This window comes from Sphaeramia orbicularis, chromosome 16 (assembly GCF_902148855.1).
Source record: "Sphaeramia orbicularis chromosome 16, fSphaOr1.1, whole genome shotgun sequence".
In the NCBI taxonomy this organism is placed as follows: domain Eukaryota; kingdom Metazoa; phylum Chordata; class Actinopteri; order Kurtiformes; family Apogonidae; genus Sphaeramia; species Sphaeramia orbicularis.
In genome coordinates this window covers 42212500-42237678 of record NC_043972.1, presented here as the reverse complement: position 1 = coordinate 42237678, position 25179 = coordinate 42212500, and the positions used below count along the sequence as shown (strand labels likewise).

The following is a 25179-nucleotide window of genomic DNA, read 5'->3' as shown; positions in this document are numbered from 1 at the left end:
TAGATATTAACCCTTTCATGCATGAATTATGAGAACCTTAATCAAGAGTTTTTTTTCCCAAGAGTGATTTTTATTCCTCTTTGGGCATGAAAAAAAAAAAATAAATAATACGATTGAATTTTTTTTTATTAACCTATTTTTCATGGAGTTACAAAAATGTCCACTCACCTGGACACCATGTGTTTAATCTTAGAAGCAAAAAAACAGTATTTACTGATATACTATGCAAAAACTATGAAATAATTCATTCATTCATTTTCTGAACCCGCTTTATCCTCACTAGGGTCACGGGGGTCGCTTGGAGCCTATCCCAGCTACATAGGGGCGAAGGCGGGGTACACCCTGGACAAGTCGCCAGTTCATCGCAGGGCTGAACATATAGAGACAAACAATCACTCTCACATTCACACCTATGGGCAATTAACCCATAACCTATTAACCAATTAACCTATCAGTGCATGTCTTTGGATGGTGGGAGGAAGCCGGAGTACGCGGAGAGAACCCACACAGACATGGGGAGAACATGCAAACTCCACACAGAAAGGTCCCACCCCCCGTCGAATGGTGTTGGAATCGAACCCAGGACCTTCTTGCTGTGAGGCATGAGTGCTAACCACTGCACCACCGTGTCGCCCCAACTACCATGTCGCCCCAACTATGAAATAAAAACATGTTAAATGCTGCTAATCTGATGTTTTCTCATATTTTAACACACTCTAGTATGAGTTATTACTCACTTCATGGAGTTAATATGCAAAAACCCAACTTTTTGTTTAAAAAAGCAACAAAAAATAACCCCTGTTAATTACAGTCTAGGAACAATTAGCAGGTTTTTTTTTTTTTTTTACACTTAAACATGTTAGTGCAGATCAGGTTTATCTAGAACAGCAAAGTTACAGTAATGGTATGAATTGCAGTGTATGGGATGATGTGTAAGTGTCCACTGTGTTGACTGATTTGGAACTAAAATAACAAAATCCATGAATATACAAGAAAACACCTTTGAACAACTGTTCACTGTAGTGACCACTATGCATGAAAGGGTTTAGAAATTTACAATCCTTTTAGTTCAGGTTCCACATTCAGACCAATTCAATCTCCAGTGGGTCAGACCAGTAAAATACTATCATAATAATCTTTAAATACTCACAACTCCACATTTTTCTCTTTGTAAATGTAAATATTTTCATGTATTTACACTAAAAGAAAGTATAATTTCACAAAAAAATGTGAATAATCTGAACAAATATGAACAACCTGAGATGTATCAAGAAAAATTAGTGCAATTTTAACAACATTCTGCCCAATACTAAATGTTGTGTGTGTTTGTAGATCCACTGTGATCTGTACGTTATAATGAACATGTGGAAATGATAAACTGAGGCAGAATATTGTTAAAATTACTCTTATTCTTTCAGTTTGTTCAAGTAATTCACATTGTTTGAAAGGACAGTTTGTAGATGTAAACATTTTCAGTCTTTAATTTCACTTTTTTCACTGTAAAATATAGAGAGAAGTTTGGACTTGACATTATTTATATTTTATTATGTTATGTTATTATTTTACTGGTTCGGCCCACTTCAGATCAAATTTAGCTGAATGTGGTACTGAACTAAAATGACTTTGACACCCCTGACCTAAAGAGTAAATTTTCAGTGAGATATAGGAGCTTATTTTTAGACAATAGGTCTTGAAAATTTTATTTCAAGACATCTACCAAGATCATTTTCACTTGTTCCACTGGCAGATTTTTTATTTTTTATTTTTTGCTTACTTCAAGATTATTTTTGCTTAATTCAAGCAAAAAATCTGCCAATGGAACAATTGAAAATTATCTTGGTAAGATTCCTTGAAATAATATTTTCAACATCTATTGTCTAAAAATAAGTTCTTATATCTCACTGAAAAGTTAAAGTGATTATGTCTCATTTTAAGTGTGATGAGATATTTTAACTAGAAATGAGAAAAATACACTTGGTAAGATTTAGATTTTTTTTCCAGTGTACAGTGTAAAAACAGACATTGTCAAGAACTTTACTGTAGATTAAGAATCAAATCTGTATTACCTTAAATCAGAACAGTGCTGGAGAGTAGCAGAAAACTTGTATTTATCATTTGCATAGCTATATTTCATTGACGTTATAATTTAGGTGGTATTCAGATTACAGATAGATTAGCACAATAAGATAGGTTGTGCAGTGGTTAATACTGATGTGTCACAGCAAGAATGTTGTAGGTTCATTTCCTGGTCAGACCTGTGTGGTGTTTACATGTACCTCCAGGTCTTCCAGTGTTTCCCCTGCCATCAAAATTCATGTATGTAGGTTTAATTTTCCTGTTGGGCCCCTGGTGTTCCTGTGCACTTCAGTGGCAGTCCGCTGCTTCTTAGACCATAGGTTAAATAAAAGGATTAATTGTCTAAGTCTGTATTATTTTTCCTGATATTAAAATGGCAAAAGTTTCATCTACACTGAAAAAATCTAAATCTTATCAAGTGTATTTTTCTCATTTCTTGTCAAAATCTCTCATCACACTTAAAATAAGACATAATCATCTAAAGAGTAACTTTTCAGTGAGATGTAAGAACTTATTTTTAGACAATAGATCTTGAAAATCCTATTTCAAGAAATCTTACCAAGATAATTTTCACTTGTTCCATTGGCAGATTTTTTTTTTGCTTAATTACCTCCGCCAATGAGGTTATGTTTCTGCCGGCCTTGGTTTGTCAGTTTGTCTGTCTGTCCGTGAGCAAGATAACTCAAAAAGTTATGGACGGATTTGGATGAAAATTTCAGGAAATGTTGATACTGGCACAAGGAACAAATGATTAAATTTTGGTGGTAATGACGGGGGGAGGAGGGGCACTGATCTGCTCTCCGACTGCTTTTCTAGTTCAGTTTGATCTGTTTCTGTTCCTGATATAATAACCATTAACTTTAATCTCAAAATCTGATTATCTGATTTCAAGAAATCTTACTAAGATCATTTTCACTTGTTCCATTGGCAGATTGTTTGCTTGAATTATCAAAAAAAATCTGAATTAAGCAAAAAAAATCTTGAATTAAGCCCAAAAAAAAATAAATTATGAATTAAGCAAAAAAAACATCTTGAATTAAGCAAAAAACATCTTGAATTAAGCAAAAAAAAAAAAAGTTGAATTAAGCTAAACAAATCTTGAGTTAACCCCCCCCCCAAAAAAAATCATGAATTATGCAAAAAAAAAAAAAAAAAAAATCTTGAATTAAGCAAAAAAAACCATCTTGAATTAAGCAAAAAAAAAAAAAGTTGAATTAAGCAAAAAAAAAAAAAAAAAAACACAAAAAAAACTTGAATTAAGACAAAAACAAATCTTGACTTAAGCAAAAAAAAAAATCTTGAATTAAGGAGGGGGGGGGGGCATGGGGGGCCCCACTGATCTGCCTTGGTGGAGGTCTGCGCTCTCCGAGTGCTTCTAGTTTAAGATTTTTTTTTTTTTTTGCTTAATTCCAGCAAAAATCTGTCTATTGTCTAAAAATAAGTTCTTATATCCCACTTAAAAGTTACTCTTTAGGTGATTATGTGTTATTTTAAGTGTGATGAGATATTTTGACTAGAAATGAGAAAAATAGACTTGGTAAGATTTGGATTTTTGCAGTGTGCTACTGAAATAAAACAGCGTGCTAAAGCGTAACTGCACCACAGTAGTATAGTTTACCTGTCCACACACAACACGACATAATTGTTTAGGTTGTTGTTATCACTGAACTTTCAACCTTTTTCACCTATTTCATTCTGTGTGAAATCAGAGAAGTTAAAAACTGAACTTTCTGGTGCCATTTTATTGTAAAAGCAAAAACAAAACAAAACAAAAAAAAGCCTTGATGCTGTAGAAAATAAAGTAAGAGAAATAGGGTCTCTATCTTCTTTCCAGCCAAAACATCTCACTGCTCTTGCGTTTACAGTTATATTTTAAGCATTTATTTCTTATTCAATGTGATTTCAAGTCAGTCTACTTTACACAGCAGCAGTATGTGAACTTAAAAAGTACTGACTATTGCATTTTGTAATAAGGTAAGACAAGCATTTAACATCTATTGTTCACTTTGAGAAATATAAAGGGATATGTTATATATTACAGGTAAAGGCCTGTATTCTGTGATGAAACAAATGTTAAAACAAAAGAGTAGATTTAATTTAGAGAGTTAAAATGAATTGTGATCAGAGAGAAATGCCTAAGATATACTTTACACTGTTTGTTTATATAGGGAAAGTGTTATTAGTCATCATTAAACAATACATTAACCCTTTCATGCATGAATTATGAGAACCTTAGTCAATTTTTTTTTTCTTGAGTGATTTTATTCCTCTTTAGGCATGAAAAAAGAGAATGCAATTAAAATTTTATTTGATGAACCTATTTTTCATGGAGTTAAAAAAATGTCCACTCAGCTGAACATTTTTTAACTCCATGAAAATATAAATAATTAGTGTCAAATAAAAGTTTGTCATCTTGTCATGGTCATCAGATATGACCCATTTGGACTTTCAGAGACTCTGTAGTTACCGTGGAAACACCTCCATCTTCTACAACATTGATTCACCAGTAAAACCCATGAAGTTGGATGAATGACAGTGGATGGAGACACTTAATTAATGATAGATTTGCTGTAAAGTCACTTTTTTTCTGTTCTCCATGTTTCTGAGTTAATAACTTTTGAATTTACTCTGAGTTTTAATAAACATCAACATGATCAACAGATTAAATATAATAAAATACCTACTTTACGCTGGAAAAAAATGCTAAATACAGAGGATAATATAATAATAAATGGTGATAAATACTTAAGAAAGGTTAAATAGAGAGAAAAAATCATTTGGGAACTGCCATCAAAGAAGCACTGGGTCTTTATGGGTTAAAAATTAATAACATTTTATTTCCTAGCCTTTATATTCACTCATGCAGATATTATACAGGTGCTGTTATAGAAGTTCAGGTTAATTACATTGTAGAATAGCTGTCCACTGTAGTGACCACTATGCATGAAAGGGTTAAATGTAAAAAAAAAAAAAAAATAGGTGATAAATACAGGCAATCATTGATATTATAGCCAATAGTTACTGCATTATTAAGATAGTATGATTTTAACCCTTTCATGCACAGTGGTCACTACAGTGGACAGTTATTCTACAGCTGTTCTCTTGTATATTCATGGATTTTGTTGTTTTACTTGCATATCAACCAACACAGTGGATACTTATGCACCATCCCATAATACACTGCAATTCATACCGTTACTGTAACATTCCTGTTCTTGATAAACCTGATCCGCAGAAACATATGTGAGCGTAAATCAATTGTTAGTTGTTATTAGACTGTAATTAACAGTTTGTTTGTTTGTTTTTTTGAAGTTGTTGTGTTTTGTTGTTTTTTGCATATTATTTGAGTGAGTAATAACTACTATTATAGTATGTTAAAATGTGAGAAAACATCAGATTAGCAACATTAACAAAACATTTATTTCATAGTTTTCACACAGTATGACAGTAAATGCATGTTTCTTTGCTTCAAAAATTAAACGCATGGTGTCCAGCTGAGTGGACATTTTTGTAACTCCATGAAAAATCGGTTCATAAAAAAAAAAAAAAAAAAAATTCAATCACATTGTTTTTTTCATGCCTAAAGAGGAATAAAAACACTCAGGAAAAAAATCTTGATCAAGGTTCTCATAATTAGTGCATGAAAGGGTTAATATATACTTGCTTATAAATGTAAGTGATAAGTAAGCAGGTCTACTACTGAGAATTTTACAATTATAGTTAAGACTGGAAGACAGAATACATCTCCATCCCAAGTCATTAGTTAGGATAAGCAAGTGGTTTATTTGTATAGTAGGATTAAAATAAGAAGGAACAAGTCTACATAACCTTTGAACCCTCTGCATTAAATGTATTGTGTTTTGTACTGACCTTTTGGTTCAATGCACAGAAGAAAAATGAATCTGCTCGTTTTTTGTTTTTTTTTGTCAATGTTACTTTCCTGTTTGTCTCTGAGTACATACAGAAACAGAGGAATCTGTGGTCTATCTGCACATGAATACCACGACTCCACAAAAGCCCTATGCATGGGAGGCTTTCACACAGTGTTCACGGCATGAATCCAAGCAGTGTGCTGAAGTAAATAGGACACATGTCAGGAAGAGAATGACAACAGACACTAGAACACTCTGCAATAGTCACAACTGGCTGCTGCAATAAAGCACATACATGCACTGAAACATGCAGCCATTCATAGAGTACAAAGACAATCGCTCCTTCACACTTGTTGCTTTCAGGCTGAAGTATACAAGTCAGAACAGTTGTTTCAAATGATGTATTAACTGATTAAAAATAATACACCACCAAACTCTCTTTTGATTCCCTTTCTCTCTTTTTTTTTTTAGATAAAATTAAGTAGGTAAATCATGTTCTTACCTAACTGCTGAAGCAAATTTACAATTTGACGTTGCAGAACAGGATGAAAATGTATGTCATGTCATCTGTTTTGACTTAATTTTTTTTTTTTTTTTTTTTTTTGCTGCGTCTTTGCTGCCAGATGCGTCATACTGTGTGATCCTGGGAATCTTCTGTGTAATAAAAGGAGTCAGAAATGAGTACAAACAGAACCATGAAAACACAACATCAAGTGCCATTACAAGTCATTCATATTAACGCCCACTGCACCTATTTATATCTGATGGAGGCAGGATAAAACAGTATTCTATGGTCAGATTGAATGAATAGTTCTTTACTACTACTGGGCAACAGACAGCAAGAAGTAACAATATGAGGAGCAATGAGCAACGAAGTAGGTAAAAGTCATTCACACACAATAGATTGCATAAATATATGGTTATTTATTGATTCCTTATGATTAACACAGTGACTATTCTCATTATGGTGACAAATGTATTACCAAAAACTGCCATAAGCTATGTATGCATGGTGTTTGATGCATGATCTTTGCATTTACGCATTACTCATTAACAGAGGTTTAAGAAAATATCAATATCATATTTAATTTCACGATGCTGTATCGATATTAAAAAGTACTGTATCGAAACTTTTTGGTATTTATTCAAATGCAGATATGGTGGAGGTTCATTTTTGTTTTTTCTTTTTTGTTTATATTTTATTTATTTATTATTTTTTAACATTGTTTTATTAAATAATGGCTATTTGAAGCATCCTAAAAGCACTTATTACTGTCTGAGAGAGGCAGATGTTAGTTCCTTTGTTGGGATTGTACAAAAACAATGTTAAGATGTTAGTTATGAACTAATAGAATATGAACATTTGAGCAGGATCTTAAACTGTAATGTCTGTAAAACATAATTTAAGTTTTTACAGAGGAAAATTTTGTGATATAGCATTAGATCCTGTTCTCATCAAATAAAAATGTGTTTAGTGTTTGTGCATATTTCTGGTGTAATTCAATTTTTCCAAGATTTTTTTTTTAAAGACATACACAAAAAAATTGCCTTGTTAACAGTATCATGATATATCGTGATATATTGTATCATGATCCTAGTATTGTGATTTGTATGGTATCGCCAGATTTTTGCATTAGATCCTGTTCTCATCAAATAAAAATGTGTTTAGTGTTTGTGCATATTTCTGGCATAATTCAATTTATTCTTCCAGGAAATTAAAAAAAAAGGCCAAAAAAATTGCCCTGTTAACAGAATCATGATATATCGTGATCCTAGTGTTATGATTTGTAATGTATTGCCAGATTTTTGCCAATACACACCCCTATTCATAAACCATCCACATGCTTATATTTAGTGTGTAAAATTATGTGTGAGTTTAATGCTTGTGACAGTCAGAAGCAGAATTAAATCCACTTCCTTTTTAAACAGATTAAAGTGTATCATCTCTATACCTGATTTACTACCAACACCACCACCAGACGTCTCGTGAACCTTCAATTTAAGTTCAACTGAAAGCAGTCAACAATAACAGGGTTAAGCGGCCGAAAAACGCAACGTAAAAATGACAAATAAAACGCTAAAATCGCAATGTAGTCTCGTGACAAATAAATACTACATTCTACAATACAGTGCGGATTACATTCACGTACTAAATCAAACAGCAATACAATACAAGTTATGACAAATATCACTCAACCCCCCTCCGCCAGTGAATGGTACGGTCCACCATTGTGACGTTTTAAAAATTCAGCAGGCAGGCTCGGCAGTTGGCTTACTACTCAGAGAAGAAAATCCGTTGTTGTGTAGAGGAAGAAAGGCTCAAGAAATTCGAGGAACGTAAAACGCCGAAACTACGAGATTTACACCCCAGTCTTCGTGGGTCGTTTTTCTCCAACTTGTTTTTGGGTTTTGTATAGATAACATGGCTTGTGGAGCTACGTTAAAGCGGTCGATGGAGTTTGAGGCCCTCCTCAGTCCCCAGTCTCCCAAGCGGAGAAGGTGCAATCCACTACCGGGGACTCCTAGCACTCCGTCCCAGCAAAGATGCAACCTCCGTCCACCAGTCGACAGCCCAATGCATTCGATGTCCTCTCCGGTTATTGGAGGCGAAAACCGGCTCACGCCAGGTAAGAAACTGAACCGACTTGTACATTTTTTCCTGCGTTCAATGGTGGGTGTCATGGGGGAGGGGGTTTGGGTGGAGTGGAATGGAATGGAATGGATAGCTAGCTAGTTGAGAATCAGAATGGGGGTTGAAGGCTAAACGCTAGCTTAGCTATGTAAGCACAAGACAACGTCGTAGCTAAGTTATCAACATGTCATTATCTTTACGACGGAAATTATTCGGAGCAACCCAAACTAAACTCAGTAGAAGGGCTTCTGTGTTAGGTCGCTCGCTGTATGTTAGCTCACAGGCTGGATTGTTAGTCTACTTAGTTCCCATGATCTTCTGCTCGTTTGTTATTGGTAAAACCTAAATGCAAAGCGTTTTCTTAAAGTGTTAGATCACCTAGCATAATGGTCGTATGTTAGAGCTGTAGTACACAAGAGACAAGTTATGCCCTCAGGAGCTTTGTGTGCATGGTTTGAAGCCAATTACATATAGTGGTTGACATTAAATATATGTTAAAATTAATGGAATTGAAAATAAAAGATCTGTAGTTACTGTAGTCTTTATAATAGTGCCTCGGTCACATTCTAGCCTGTTGGATCTCTGGTAAAGACAAATGGTATCACAGCAGAAGGAACATCATTGCATGATATTAATTAGGAGCTGTCTGGGTAATGCTCCCTAACTTAAGTGCCACCAATTGTCTAGCATTGAAGTGGGGGGGTTACCATTATGCACCACTCCCTCCTTAAGCCTGGAGGGCATTGTTCATGTCTTTTCTGCCTCTTCTCCGTTGACTGGCAATGCAGTTTTGCCGTGAGCAGTACATGGGTGAAGGGTGCTAAAGTAGACATACATGCAGGACAATTACATGGATATCTCCATCTCAATCCAGTGAAGCTTAATGTATGTGCCAGTCACTGAAATTGGGCAGAATGGCAGCAGCAAGGCCTAATCCTCAGGGTTTTTCAATAAGACATGTCTGGACATCCTTGTAGTGATTTAATGAATTCATGGCTGTGAATTGTGAAGGTATTACCAGACCAAAACAGCCACTCCTATGCTCCAAACCTGGCAAATAAGTTATAGATCCCCAATCTTTTCACCCCAATGAACTAAAGTGCTTTGTTTTTAGGAGTGAACCTTCCATCATAGTTACTCAGTGACTCCTTGTCAAGTCACTTATCTCAGCAATTAAAAGGGTTAATGGTTTGTTCACTGCCTTGCATTACATGACAACTACTTGACAAACTAAAGCTGTGCACGAAACTTGCTCTGGCTTCATGCCTGTCAGCCAGCATTGCGTCTTTCATTTTTCCTGATTTTAGTTTCAGTTGGCATCGTCTTGAAAGTCAAATACTTGCATGGGCAGGACCTGAAAACAACGAAGAGATTAGTGAAATAAATCAACAAGAATCGCTTCTCTTTAGTTCTGACTAGTAAATTAATAATGAAAAAAAAACTAACCCAAAAGCCTCCCTCACTGATAGTGAATGAGAAATCTTTTAATTGACACACACAGTGTGCATTCATACTCAGCATACAATCATTTGACCCATCACATGGAGTTCTCGATTCATGGGTCATGCATTCACATCATTCAGCTAAATCGCATAAAGCGCCAGCTAGCTAAAAGATTAACTGGTGTCAATTCAGTAGCAACTGCAAGGTTGGTTAGTTTATTTATTGCAGGTCATATCATCATTACAATATTGAGCAATATTATTGCACATCCCTCATGTTATGCAGGCCTACTTCCCATGAATGACTGAATTTCACAAAGTGCATTTTCACATCATGTCCCTTCTGCGTCATTTATCAACTCAAAAAGCAAATCACACTCTGATGTTCCTGTTTTTCACCGTATATAAAAACATGCTTCACAGAGTACATCATTGTAACATAACCCTTGAGGGTGGTGCACATCAGTCAGAGAGAATATTAGAAAAGCTTTGCTGAGAGCCTTTGTACAGACACCCAGATGTAGGTGGCGATGGAGATGTTATAACAGCTGGCTTCCTGCTGAGTGTATGTGTTACTCTAATTGTGCTTGACAAAATATTAATTTCGTTCCCATTGTTGTTCACACTGTTTAATATAAGGGGTCTTGTTTATCATATTTCCCTTGCAGCTGGGCTTCATAGTGCCACTGTGTTTAGAACATAAAATGAATCATCAGGATCCGTTCACTTCAGGATTTCTGACATTGGCCTGAATTTCATGCTAAAGAATTCAACAAAGCACTTGTGTGAATCGACCTTGCAAGTTGAATTACAGCCCAGCAGCTGCAAAGTGTGAAGTAATATGGATTGGTCTGCTGCAGACATGTGGTCCAGATACCAGGTATTATGCTCACCTTCACCCAGAAAGAGGCCCCTCATGGGAACGGTGCTGCAGGCCTGCTTTTCTGCTGTGGTTTGCCAAGTGAAAGCAGTTTTGTGTTTAGCGAAAGGTCAGCTGTCATTCCTCCCACCCTTCCCTACCCACATGCCTTCCAACCAGTCAGGTTTGCTTGTGGTGAGGCCCGGCTGACTGTGCAGGCAAGACACATGGAGGTGACACCACTGAGGTGTCTTTAGGTGTTTCGTAAAGTAGATAAGATCACCAACTGTAGTCTAATTCCTGTGTTACCAGTCAGGGCTTGTGCTTTTGTAAAATTCCCTAGGAAGACAGATGTGTTTGTTTTCTTCCCAGAATCGAATACCTAAAATGCTGGACCGGTTTAGAGCTTTGACAGAAAAGTGGAGTAAGAACAAGGGGAACAACCATGTGAAAGTAAAGCCAATGCACACATATCATATTAAAGTGTAACCCACAGATGTTTGTTAGATTCTTGCTTTAAAACATCATGGATCCCATTGACTTCCATTTGAAAGAGGTCATCCTTCTGCTAGAATTACTTGATATATTTGAATTCAGAGGAACTTTTGGTGTCATTTTTCTTATTTGGATGTGTTAATTATATTTAAGGGCTAATTGAAAGCTTAGGTGTCTGGTATGGGATTGACTGTTCGTGTACTGAAACTGGAGCTGGAACTTCAGAGCTTCTATTTATTTTGTAAACCTGTTGTTTCCTGACAGACAATTCTGTAGTTGCTCTCAAGGGGTTACACTAATAAAATTGGGAAAGGGTTTTGTTACACAAATGGTTCATGAAATGTAGCTGTATTTAATTACTATACGAAGCCTGCTAATATAACCTAGCTGTATTAGCTACCTGTATTAATTCAGTATTGTATTATTTGCCCTCTAGTCTTTGTTATATTGGTGACTTTCACCAAATATCTTCCAAAGCTCTGTTGAAAGCTGCACTAATGGCATGCATTTCCTGTGTCTTAAGTGGGTGCCTTTGGAAGGATTGAAGACACTGCGGATGATACAAATAGATTAATAAAGGACACATAAAAGGATAATAGGATAACACATTTTTCTGGTAACTAGAATTGGCTAGAAGTGCATTACATAACAAAGGGTACTTTTATTTTTTAATCTTGTTTTTAAAAGCCGGTGTGTTGATTAGACTGACAGATCTCAAACAAATAACAGGCTACATGACAAATGTACTGTATGTGGGTGCAATATATCTTTTATTGGTTATTTACACCTCTTCATAGATTGAGAAGTCTCAGAATCAAACACTCACGTGACACAGATACAGGAAATAAGTCTTGTGTGTCTTTCTCAGGTTTCATCCATCTCCCTTTTCCAACTCATATATGTTGTCCACAAATACAATCACTTCGTGTTTAGATAAGCAAAGATGGCAACTGCTAAAAATCTAGGCTTGAACGAAACCGGTTCTTGTGAAATGGTAGCTCACAAATAAAGGGTTGACATACATTTTCATCTTTTTCTACACCAAGTTTAAAGGGATAAAAACCTGGCAGTAGTAATGTATACCCTGTGGTTGAAAGATTGTGAGAAATGCGGGCGATATTTAGTAAAGTGAAGATGGGAAACTCTGAGATGATACTACACAGTTCATAGAAAATTAATTTCTGGAGTCTGTAATTGGTGATCTTCTCTAATTTCTGCCTCCTCTGTTAGTGGCCACTCTCTGCTCAAAGGCAGCCTCAACTGACCCATAATGCATCACATGCCACATCCTCATAATGTCTTTAAACATTGTATCCCCTCCATTCCTCCCCCACAACTCTTTAGCAGTGGAGAGTGAAATGAAATGAGTCAGCTTTGTTTTCTCTTTACCACAGTGTCCAATCTATCTGGCCCATCTCCTGTCGTATTCACTGTTTGGCCTGTGCCTTAAAGCCCTTTATCCGAGGCTTTCTCCACTGTGTTTCCCCCAGCTCCCGGAAGTCTCTGTGATTGATTGCTTGGCCTGGTTGTGGCTGGGTCAGTGTTGCCAAGCAACGCCCACAGTTAAGCTAGTAGTAGTTGGCAGAGCTGGGAATGAGAGGCGGCAGGGGAGGGCTTTCACCTGTCAATCACTGGTACCCCAGAGTCCTGATACTGTCCACTGGTGATGAATGTCCACTGCTTTTCCACAGCTATGAGTCAGAAAGATGAATCGACCACACTCAGTTTTAATGAATGCAGTCGGGGCTGGGCGGTGTGGCCAGAAATGTTCATATCTGTCTGTCAATAATTATCACAGTAAATGTCAAATCATTGAACTTTAATGGTTTTAGTTGTGAATGAAAGCCGAGGATGTTAGATGGATATTTGTGGTTTTAAGTTATTCATAAAAGATGCAACAAAACATAAGACGATGCAACAACACAAACACATGTAGTCTGTTTACATGATGGTTTGATGACTCCATGCACTAGTTCATTTTCATTTACTTTTCATGCTTATCATAGGTTTCATTGTGTAGTATATTACTCTTTATGATGTTTTTAGGGTGTTTCATACCAGTATAATACTTGATTGCAGCACTGTCTGTTTTCACACTTAATATGTCAAATAAAAAGGGAAACGGTCCTAATTTCTTTATGTGTGAGCTTTTTCTCTTTCTAATGTACAGGTGTAATGTTCATTTTTAGGATATGTTTGTGAATGTTGTAATAGTAGTCTGAAATTATGTGAGAATGCACTGGACAAGAGATGCATGTTTAGTCCATTAAATCAAACTGCACTTTAATTTCAGTCCGTATTTACAGATGAATCCACTTTGTGGTGTGTTTTTATACATACTGTAAAAGATACATGGAAAGATGGAGCATACAGACATGAAGTTGGTTTCTATTCTGTCTACTTCTCGCTCTCTCTCATACCTCCGCTCTTGTTAAAGCCACAGTTATGTTTGTAGTTTTTTCTAAAACAGTCTTTCCTCCACAAATTTGGTTAGTGGAGGCAGTAAAGCTTAGCAAACCCACCCCACAAAACGAAAAAAAAAAAGAATCCTGCCCTCTCAGACAGAATTCCCCTTACTATATGAAACTGTTTTGTTGGTTTTGTTCAGCGGTTAGTGTTAGCTGACACAACAGTATTGCTTGATGTCATTTTTAAGATTCACTGTCCTCGTGTGTTTCAGCCGTTGTTTTTTGAGTCGTACAATCAACCTCTGATGTCTGTTTTATGATCGCTTTTTAACCACAAAATATTTGAAGGCAGAGAAAAGGGAGAGACTCAGCTGAGAAATGATAAACAAATTCAGATGACAATTTTCTCACCATCTACCCTGTTTTTCTGTTCTGACACGCCAGAGTCGAGGAATTTGTATCGATTTCTTGTCAGTCAACTAATCATTGATTCATGTAGTCATTTTCAGCGGTATTCACAGCCCCTTTGTGTGCTTGTTTTCTCTGCAGTGACACAGCTTTATTAAGAGTGAAAAGCCCAGCGGCCGATAGAGCCTGTCAGATTAGGCTTCTGTATTGTTAATGCTGTAAGGTTTCAGGGGCCACATTCTGTAAGAGGGCCTCAGTGAAGGCTCCCGTTCATTCACCACCACATGTCATATTGTAGAAGATCGTCTCTTAAAATGACAACGTCCCGCTTTTCTTCCCATTCACAGCAGCCAACTGACAGAGGCCGAAGTGCTAAAAGGGCCCCGAGTTCTCTCCCCACCCAAGATAAATGAGGCCCCCTTTCCACAGATAGATGTGTAGCATGCATAGAGACACCCCCACCCACTGTCTAGAGGGACTGAATGAGATAGCCCCTTGTTTATATTTGGTTGACAGCTCTGTTTGAGACTGTACTGTCCTCTGCACAGGAAAAGGCACAAGAGACAAATGGTCAAAACAATGGAAGAAAACAAAAGCACATATAAGAACCATACGCACAGGAAAGTAAAAGTCAGTAGTACACAAAGTGAAAACCACAATTATAAGCAAGTGTAAATAGGGTTGGTCTTAAATTTGGACGTAGAAATAAGCTCTTCTGGCGCTTTGTTCCACATTTGATAGTTCTTAAAGGCTGGAGGCAGTGTCATGAGATCTAATAAGCTGGACATAATCTGCTCAGTGATTTGTGAAGAAGCAAACCGTTTTGAAGTTGGTTCTATGAAAAACTAGAAGCTGATGTGGTGATCTGAGGCTGAGTTATATGCTGGAATGTTTTGAGTCCTTGGTCTGACGCTGGCATCAGTGTTCTGGATGGGTCCGAGCAGTATATCAAAGTCATTTGATTAATCAAGGTCTTGGTGTCTTAACACTAGAGAAAATGCATGAATAGCAAATGTCGACTATTCCTATTGAGACCCTTCTTTCTCAACAACATGCAGCCTGTTCTCCTGTTATATGTAGCAAACAGTTCTAGTATAAGAGTATTTTAAATCATATTTTGTCTTGGTTTGGTTTATTCAGTTATCATCCATAACAGAAAATACAAACAATGAGGCAGATTTTAAGTCAGTCAACTGTGAATTCTGAAGATTGAAAAGGCTTAGGCAGAAGATTAATGCTTATATATGCCTTACCTACATTCAAATCAAAATCAGTTTTATTCTATCAATCAAAACATCAAAAATATTTCCTGTTTGTATCCCTCGAAATTATCTTTACAAATCAATGTTTTGAAAAGCATTAATTAATTCCACATCTTTAAATATATTTATATCGTTCAGTAATTTAACCCCAATAACAGAAATACATCTCCTGTTTATACATTTAACTTTCTTTTGTACAGTAAACATACAGACACCTCTGAAACAGGGGTGTAACAGTGCACTCATTTGTACTGAAACTCTTCGGTTCGGGGCCTTTGATACAATACGGAGGTGTACTGAACGTATACATGTAGCCTATGTGAAGAATGCAAACACTCGGGAAGTAGGGTGGCTGCAAGCAGAACCCAAGTGCCGGGTTTCCCCTATATACATTTTGCAGCAGTGCCGTTGCTGAATTCTCAGCGCTGCTGCAATAAAAAACAAAACCTTTTATTCTGAGGTTAGGTTGGTAAGTTGTGGGGGGGCATCAGAGAGGCTCAGATGCTCTCCTCCTGATACAGGATAGCATGGTTACTGAAATCTAAACTGTATAGGTTTCTTTAAAAGATGTTTCCATACTCACTTTTGAGGTGAATTAGTCAGGGCTGTTATCCTGTTGACACAAAATACCTTAAGCTCTCTTAAATTGTTATTATTAACTCTCCTACTTTACTTTTGTTACTGTATTTATTGTAGTGACTTCATTTGGTTTATATTCTAATGGCTACAGTTTCTCCTAGTTACTGAGTTACCTTTCACTTTGTCACCAGTGTTTTATATTATGCTTGCCATTTATTTAGCCATATGAAAAGTGAGGCCTTAAGCTCTTTATGAGTCAAAGTAAATGAATATAAGAGTCAGATTCATCCTTACCAAAGCTAGCACTGTGTCTCTGTTGGACTTTGCTCTTTGGCTGCATTTTTCATGACAGATGCTGTATCATTAAATAACACTGAAGTTTAGATATCAGGACTTCCAAAATGACTTAATTAGGAAGGAAATTCTCAAGTAAACAAGTATTTTAAGTCCTTTGCTCTGATGTGTTTGTCTGATGCAGATGACTTTGCATTTGTACATCTCTACAGTCCTCTGCTAACTCTACATGATGCTTCAGAGGAGGACGGCAGAGTAAAGATACGATTTATTTCACAGCCCAGATACGAGCTTTTCCACAAGCTTGATGAGAAGCTGAAGTCATGAAACACTTTAAATGAGAAGTGAAAGCGATGCACTTTATTTTATTTCAGCCGCTAGCTTGAATGACTATGTCACAGCTGTGTTTTCTTACTACTGTCAGCATAATCTTTATTTCAGACTTCCTGTGTCTAAATGTGTTTTTGGCTCTGTGTTAGGAGGGAGCACAAAGGATGTGAACTCAGTGTAGTTTTTCATGAAGGTCTTCCCATTATAGCGTCTGTTCAAGTTGGAGTACAATCAGATTTGCAGTGGGCGTAATATTGGCGACTAGGATTTTAAGTTCTAGTACCAAACCAGAATAAGAAAGAGAATGAAAGTATGTTTTCTAAAGCCTGTAGTCTTACAATAAGCTGGCATGAATGCTTTGGTTTTCTGTTTGTCGCATCATTGAATTAACCTTCATGAAAGATGGAGATTGCGTTTCGATCTCCCCTCTAACAGATTTTATGACAGATGCTTGTTCATGTCTTGTCACCTGGTGTCATAATACGAAGCAGCATTTGTGTGTAAGTTGGAGTTGTGACTGTTGTTTTTCTTTTTTTCTTCCTACAGAGCAAATCTTCCAGAACCTCCGTCAGGAGTACAGCCGCATCCAGAGGCGGCGACAGCTGGAGGGGGCCTTTAACCAAAGCGAGGCCTGCAGCTCCAGTGACGCGCCCAGCCCCAGCTCCTCTCTCAACGCTCCCAGCTCCCCACCAGGTCAGAGGATAGGCTGTAGACTTACACACACACACACACACACACACACTAGGGCTGGGCGATATGGAGAAAAAAATAATTTCACGATAATTTTTTTTTCATTTCAAACGAAATCTATATGTATCATGATATAAATCAATTCACTATATTTGTCCAGCTTAAATTTTCTGATACTCATAAGTTAGTTGTGAAGACATCAGAAGGTTATTTTTGATTTAAATAGGATTTATTTTCTGTCAGAGGTTGAACATGACAGATGTGCTGAAGAACATTATACAACTGTTTCAGATAAGTAAAACAGGTACATATATTTAAAACTATACTACAAGTCTGACCAGCAGGCAAAAGTTTTTGAGTTTTAAAAGAGAACACAAACAAAACAGAACATTGTCACGAAACAATGCTGGGGGTATATACGTGGGGGTGCGTTCTGTAACTGCCATAACTACCGTAACTGGTGTAAACCGAAACTTAACATGCTTTGAACGTCCGACTCTACTTTTCAGTAACCCGGTCACCCGAGTTCTCGGTCACATTTTCTCCTGAGGAAACACTCATTACCTCCTGCTACAGCCCAAACATTAGCGTGTGTGCTGCGGCTGCTCTTATGCTTGTGCCGTGTGCGTCAACGTAACTTGACGTGGCTCTAACGTGATTGGTTCAGTGCAGCGCTACTTAATTATAATTGACTGTTCTTATGTCTGTCAAAACATGGATGAATGAATCCTATCAAAATTGTATCAAACATGTCTCATATTTCTATCGAGGAAAAGTTATTTTGTAATATATATCGTTATCGTTTTGTCGCCCAGCCCTAACACACAGACACGCATGCACAAAAGATACATGTGGTGCGGTACAGGACACTTCTACTGGTGACTGTAAACCACTATGAACCATTTTTGGCCTTTTTTTTTAGCTCAGGTATTTATGTTGTAGTATTAAATATCAAAGTTACCTCTCTTCAGATGTTAAATCCTATGCATTCTGGATCCCTAATCAGTCTTGGTATTTACAAATCAAATACCTAACCCCTAAAAATCTATCTTATCTCTCATTTAGTCCCCACTAATTTACAAGAAGTCACTGTTTACGGAATGATGTAGCAGTTGCCAGTCCACAGCTGGTACAAAATGCAGCAACCAAATAATCAACACAGAAAACACATCACTCTAGTCGTCTTGATCAGATTTAACAGCATCGTTATTTGTTGCAGTATTAATATCGAGACTTCGCTGGTTCATCTTAAATCTTTGCATGATCTGGCTTTACTCTTGAAGTCCTTAACATCATATCATTGATTAAAAATGCATAAAAGCAGCTTGTGCTTTGAGATTGATGAGATTTACCCCTTAGGTTCTGAAATTCAGTGCTTGATATTCAACAATAAGCCATTTGATCAGTACCATAACAGTACTGGAGTTTGGTACCCAGCTCCATATACAGACAATAATATTTTTATTTTTTTCCAGGGGTTTACTCTTCTTTATATTTTGTTTTCATCTCTCTGTGTTATTGTTCTTAAGCGTTGCAGTTTTATTACATTTTATTTTGTGAAGCACCCCGTAGCTACTTTTGAAACATGCTCTACAAATAAAAATAGTGTTATAGAGATTCCTGAACAAATTGTGGACATGTTGACTTCCACAGAGCAAAGATAACTGGTTTTACCCCCAATAAGGCGCTCTACGTCACTGTAACCACAGACATGGTTTATAACCTTAGAAGACAAATAAAAGCCTGCTCCACTGACATCTGAAATGTCCAACCTGTACGATTTTAGCAGCATTGTTGTTTCTTTTACAGCTTTTTTTGCCCTATATATTTGCCTGTGAGAGAATACAACCCACCAGAGTTAATCACACTGAAGCCCGTGGGTTATGGGTCATTTCACACTCTTTAAAATATCACATTTGTGCTGAAATAATAGTGGAGGAGCAGAGCATGGTTTAGTGCCATTTGGGTTGAGATGTAATCTAAGCTGTGGGCCTTAAGGCTGCGCTCCTTTTCCTTTCTCATCCCCCAGAAGTGTCTCATAGATCACACTGATGGCGCTGTTACTAAACCGTCCACTTTCTGTCTCCAACACCGTCGTTAAACCTTCATCCTCGCTCCGCTACCCTCTGCTGTGATTTACAAACATTTTAGTCCTACCAGCTCATAGCAGACCTCAAAGATCTCTGGGTAATGAATCAGCGGGGCTAAAGCCGGCTCCAGTTGCCCTGACGGAGTCGCTGGGGAGGCCAAGGGAAATGAGTCCTGCGTGACCCTGTCGGTCCAGCAGAGGACGGGGGGGAGGAAGTAAATACTCCTTAGACACCTACTTTCTACAGTGAGGACGTTTTGGTCGACTGAGCTGCAGCAGATACACGAGTGATGTAATCGGTGGTTTTTGTTTCCTCAGGCACCTCAAGGAAGGACCAACCCTCGTTTACGCTGAAGCAGGTGAGCTACCTGTGCGAGCGCCTGCTCAAAGACCACGAGGACAAGATCAGGGAGGAGTACGAACAGATCCTTAACACAAAACTTGCAGGTAACAATCATACTTTTCTTCTTTATTTAACCCTTAGATGCAGGAGCGTCTGGACCTTCTACTCTTCCATAAATGTGTCAAAAAATGACCCGTGTTAAAATGAATGTGTTTTTAGGTGACTTTAGTCATGTTAAAAATAACCACTTGTATTATGTCTTGTTCCACAAACGAATGATTTAATTTTTGAAATGTTTTATTTGTCCATTTTTAATAATTAAAATATTTTTGAATATTTTGAAAAGCAATAAATAAATATATTTGATATAATACAGGTATGTAATTTATAACAGCAATAGAACGTGGTCAACATTCATTTTGCGAGTGAGTCCATCTAGCTATGAATGAATGAATGTAGAATGAATCAAAGGTTCAGATGAAATCGGATTGAAAATAAATGCGGATCATTTTGACCCACCCATGGAAGCTTGTGGTAGTAGTACAAGAACTGTAATTTCATAAAATCTATAAAAGGTCTCTAAAAGTTAAAAATTCCAATGGCGTGATGTCAATAACATGTTTTATTAAGGAATACCTGGAATATGAGACAATAAGTTTTCATTAAAAATATATTGAAAGAAAACAACTTCACTAGGTCATTTTTGACCCACTTGTGCCTCTAAGGCTGGGGTGGGTAACTCTGGTCCTCAATGGCTGGTATCCTGCATATTTTAGATATTTCCCTCACTGGAAAAAATCTAAATCTTACCAAGTGTATTTTTCTCATTTCTAGTCAAAATATCTTTAGTACAGTGGTTCTTAACCTTGTTGGAGGTACTGAACCCCACCAGTTTCATATGTGCATTCACCGAACCCTTCTTTATTAAAAAATAAAATATGACTTTTTGCAAATTCAAGACACAGGTATATGTTTTACTGGTGCACAAAATGAACTATGCATTAACATCACTGTGTTCAAAGAACAAAACCAATACAGAGCATGAACTCACAACAAATTACATACCTTTTCACAAAGACATGACCTTTTTTAATACTACCACACTGATATGGTTTTAATTTTTAACCTTATGTATTCCAATAATGAACTTATTGTATTTATGCTATTTATCATTTTTAACATTTTAACACACACCCATCACCTAATTTCCATCAGGCTACAATAATAATGAATATTTACTGCAAATCAGTGTGACTTCTGTTGTTGAGTGTGTGTCATGACCTCCACCCAACCCCTGAGACTTGACTCACCAAACCCCTAGGGTTCGATCAAACCCAGGTTAAGAACCACTGCTTTAGTAATACTGTAACTTTAATAACTTTTCTTTGAGATATAAGAACTTCTTTTTAGACAATAGATCTTGAAAATATTTCAAGAAATCTTACAAAGATCATTTTCACTTGTTCCATTGGCAAATTTTTTTGCTTGAATTTAGCAAAAAACAAAATCTTGAATTAAGCAAAAAAAATCTGCCAATGGAACAAGTGAAAATGATCTTGATAAGATTTCTTGAAGTAAGATTTTCAGGATCTGTTGTCTAAAAAGAAGTTCTTATATCTCACTGAAAAGTTATTCTTTAGGTGATTATGTCTTATTTTAAAGGTGGGGTCCAAGATCTTAGAAAAACGGTTCGAGCAAGCTACATTTTGAAAATACTCAGTTCAAAAGTCCAAACCCCTTTCTTCAGACATCCCCCCGAAGCCACGCCTCCAGAGTACTGGCACATGCAATGCTGAGGGTTCACGAGCGCTGCACAGCAACAATTTGCCAGCTGAGGCTCCGGCTTCATCCCCGGCTCCAGCTCCGTCTCTGTCCCCGGACGGTCCCAACTCGGGTTCTGATGCTGGCTACGGCCCCAACCCCGGCTGAGGCTATGTCCCTGGCTCTGGGTCCAATGCCGGCTACCGCCTCAGCCTCAGCCCCAGCTCCAACCCCGGCTGAGGCTCCGGCTCGCGGATCCATGCATACCTCATTTAGTCTCCTCCAACCCCCCCACTCTTACAGAACAGCCCCAGTTCATACCCATGTGACTAACGTTACATTTCCTACTGATTTATGTTGGTGACAAAACGGTTTACTGGTGAACTTTCCATCCTAATATAACTAATATAGCCAAGCTCTGGCTCAGGCTGCGTTTCCTGTACAAGCGCTTCAAGCATCTGAGAACACACGATTCACGCTCGAAGAGGGGTACATGCAGAGGGGGGAGGGACAAATGGCAGTTGAGTTTGATAGACATAACACTGTTCAATCATTTCGAGTGGGCGCTCAAAATGATTGGATGGTGTTTTTTCAGTCCTGTCCGTTCCACAGGTGACTAAATTATTTTTATTTTTGTGTTAGAGCATTTAATTAATTAGTTGTAATCGGGGTGTGAAGGGGATTTTAAGGAGTATAGTAAAAAATGCCTCAGGAAATCATCTCAGACCCCACCTTTTAAGTGGGATGAGATATTTTGACCAGAAATGAGAAAAATACACTTGGTAAGATTTTAATGTTTGCGGTGCTCTTCCAGCACACCTGGTTCAATTAATGATCAGCTCATTATCAAGCTCTGCAGAAGTCTGGTAATGATGTAATGACTTCCAGGTGTGATGGAAGAGGGCCATATCTAAAACATGCAGGATACCACCGCATGAGGACCGGAGTTGCCCACCCCTGCTCTAAGCATTAAATAAATAAAACTGGCATGTGATATTGCATGTATTCTCAGCACAGTTCCAGTCTGAACAACAGTTTTTACCCCTCGGCCAAGGGGCACTGTAATCGTTCTGTCATCTGTCTGTCTGCCCATTCAACGACGTAATCGTATTATCTGAAGAATGCATTGACATATCTGCACCAAATTTATACTGTGGATGCATCTCGGCATGGAGCAGAAGAATATTGAAAATAGGTGACCTTGACCTACTTTTCCAAGGTCAAATGACCTTGTGCAATTACAATATCGGAGTACTTTCAAATATAAATATCAGCTAAAATTTGCTTAGAGGTCTTATTTATGTCTTTGTACATAAGAAATCAATGTAAGTGAATCCCCAAAGGAACTTTGTGTTAGTAAATGCAAGTTATGCAAATTGACAGGATTTCAGTTCTGTTGCAACATGTTGATGGTCATATGAACTGTTTTCAGCTCAAAAATGTCCAATTTCATCACAATTAATGCTATATTTTCATGTCACAAATGGCCAAGTTATATTTGAACTGAATTTACCTGAAAAACAAATATTCTATTCTTTTAGATTCCCCAATTTTTCTTACAAGATTCTATCCTACATATGACATGTTTTATTTTTACAGGTTGCAATATGCATTATGGTGCTGATCCATCCTGCTTATGTTACACCAATACATACATTAAGAATGTCACGTGTCACTTTTTAAATCAACAGTTTTCTAATAATAAGCATTTTTATAAAGAAATAACAATTCTATATTGTTATTTACTCTTTAGTATGATGATAAACTATACAATAAATAATTCTGATCCTAGTTTTTGCACAGGGATCATTTGTGGAAACGGTGACATGGCTGCCGAGCATCAGTATGATGGGATCCGTAACAACCATGTTACATCCGTCCACTGACACATTTTGTGTTTTTGTGTCAGCTGTTATTGTTTTAGATCCACAATACTAACATTTATGAATAAGAGGAGAATTAGCAATAGTAAGTATATAAGTTTATTACTAATAAAGTACTGGTACTGACCAGATCATCATGGGTAATGTCACGTCCGTCCACCAGCAAAAGTTTTCACATACACGTGCTATTCAAAATCCAATATTTCTGAAAATATAGCTTCCACTGTCAAATAATATCAGTAGTCTGTGCACAAATGTATTAGCATTATTTCAACACAGTTCTATGCATTTCTTACAACTTTTTTTTTTTTTTTTGACAAAAATGGCCACTCATTTGACCCCCTAAGTAAATTTTTGCCGATATGTATGTAATAAGTTTTACACAAAGATAATCTAATCTAAATTATAGAGCAGTAAGTTTTCAACAGAATCTTACACTATTTGGCTGAGGGGTATAAAAAAGTGCGCAACACGTTATGTTTACATTCTGGCAGAAGAACAGGAAAAGTAGCTCTGTAATTAAAAAAAAAAAAAAAAAAAAAAAAAAAAATTGTGGGATCCTCAAGTCATTACTGATTAAAATGTGCACTGTTAGCATAGTGTTATGTTTCCCGATGCCAAAATAGTGGTAATGTTGAATAAAATTGTGTGAAACCAGCTGGAACAAAGTAACTGAAGCAACACTTGTCTTTTTTCCAGAACAATATGAATCTTTTGTGAAATTCACACAAGACCAGATAATGCGAAGATACGGAGCCCGGCCTGCTAGTTGTAAGTACCACCTTAACTCAGTCATCACCTGTGTTATTTACATTAACACTGACATGACAGTAGTTCTCATTTGCTGTTAATTCCTTGTGTTTCAGATGTCTCCTGAGCTCACATCGACGGGATCCCAGCTTCCTCTCACAAGATGGCTGCTCTTTTACTGCCCCACTCCCTCCCTTCCATTTGATTTACATTTTATTTCCCTTTTTAACCCCCTTACCCCCCAAACCCCCTCCATCTCAGCCTGTTTTGGGTGCCATGGTTTATCTAATTTTAAAATCCAAAAGTTGATTTCTTATTTCAAAAATATAGAAAATAAAAAAGTTGCTGCTGGCCAAACGTTAGAAGAATCTGAAAGACAAACAATGTATAAATCCCACTCCTTTATTTCCCCACTTCCTCTTGTTGATATGCTCTTTCTGGAAATCCTAAAATACTAAAGCAGATCTGTGTCAATTTCTTGCCGGCGCTGTAGAAAACAAGCTTATTGGCTCACCTGATCATTCTGTATAACCCTCCAGCAGCTGTATTTAAAGGCTCCTGCTTCTCACGTTGTCCCACTTTTCTTGCCCCCCCCACCCCTTCCACCTCTTCACAACACTTTACCCAAGAATGTGCATTTTTCTCCCTTTTGAAAAAAATAAAAGTTCTGTGATTAAAGTCTGTCGTCTGGCCTGCTTTCGTATTGCAAAAACAAGAGCTGCAAAACATGTCTTCCGTAGCTCAGGGGTGTCAAACATACGGCCTGTGGGCCAAAACTGACCCGCCAAAGGTTCCGATCCAGTCCGCAGGATGAATTTACAACGTGCAAAAAATTACGCTGAAGATATTAACAGTCAAGGGTGATGAACACTGTTTGGTTCAGGTTGCACATACAGACCAATATGATCTCAAGTAACAATCTATAAATAATGACTCCAGATTTTCTTCTTGGTTAATTGTAAAAAAAAAAAAAAAAAATAGTAATTGCATTGTGCCTATAAATAAT

At 37.2% G+C, this 25179-nt stretch overlaps 1 protein-coding gene across 1 annotated transcript; it reads left to right on the top strand.

Moving 5' to 3' along the window:
• Positions 1-8199: 8199 nt before the first annotated feature.
• On the top strand, positions 8200-24851 carry akirin1 (akirin 1). The gene is made up of 5 exons (XM_030157458.1): positions 8200-8575; positions 17204-17350; positions 19755-19883; positions 24123-24194; positions 24290-24851. The coding sequence occupies exons 1-5, from the start codon at positions 8371-8373 to the stop codon at positions 24298-24300; spliced, it is 564 nt and encodes a 187-aa protein (XP_030013318.1). The 5' UTR covers positions 8200-8370; the 3' UTR covers positions 24301-24851.
• Positions 24852-25179: the final 328 nt, after the last annotated feature.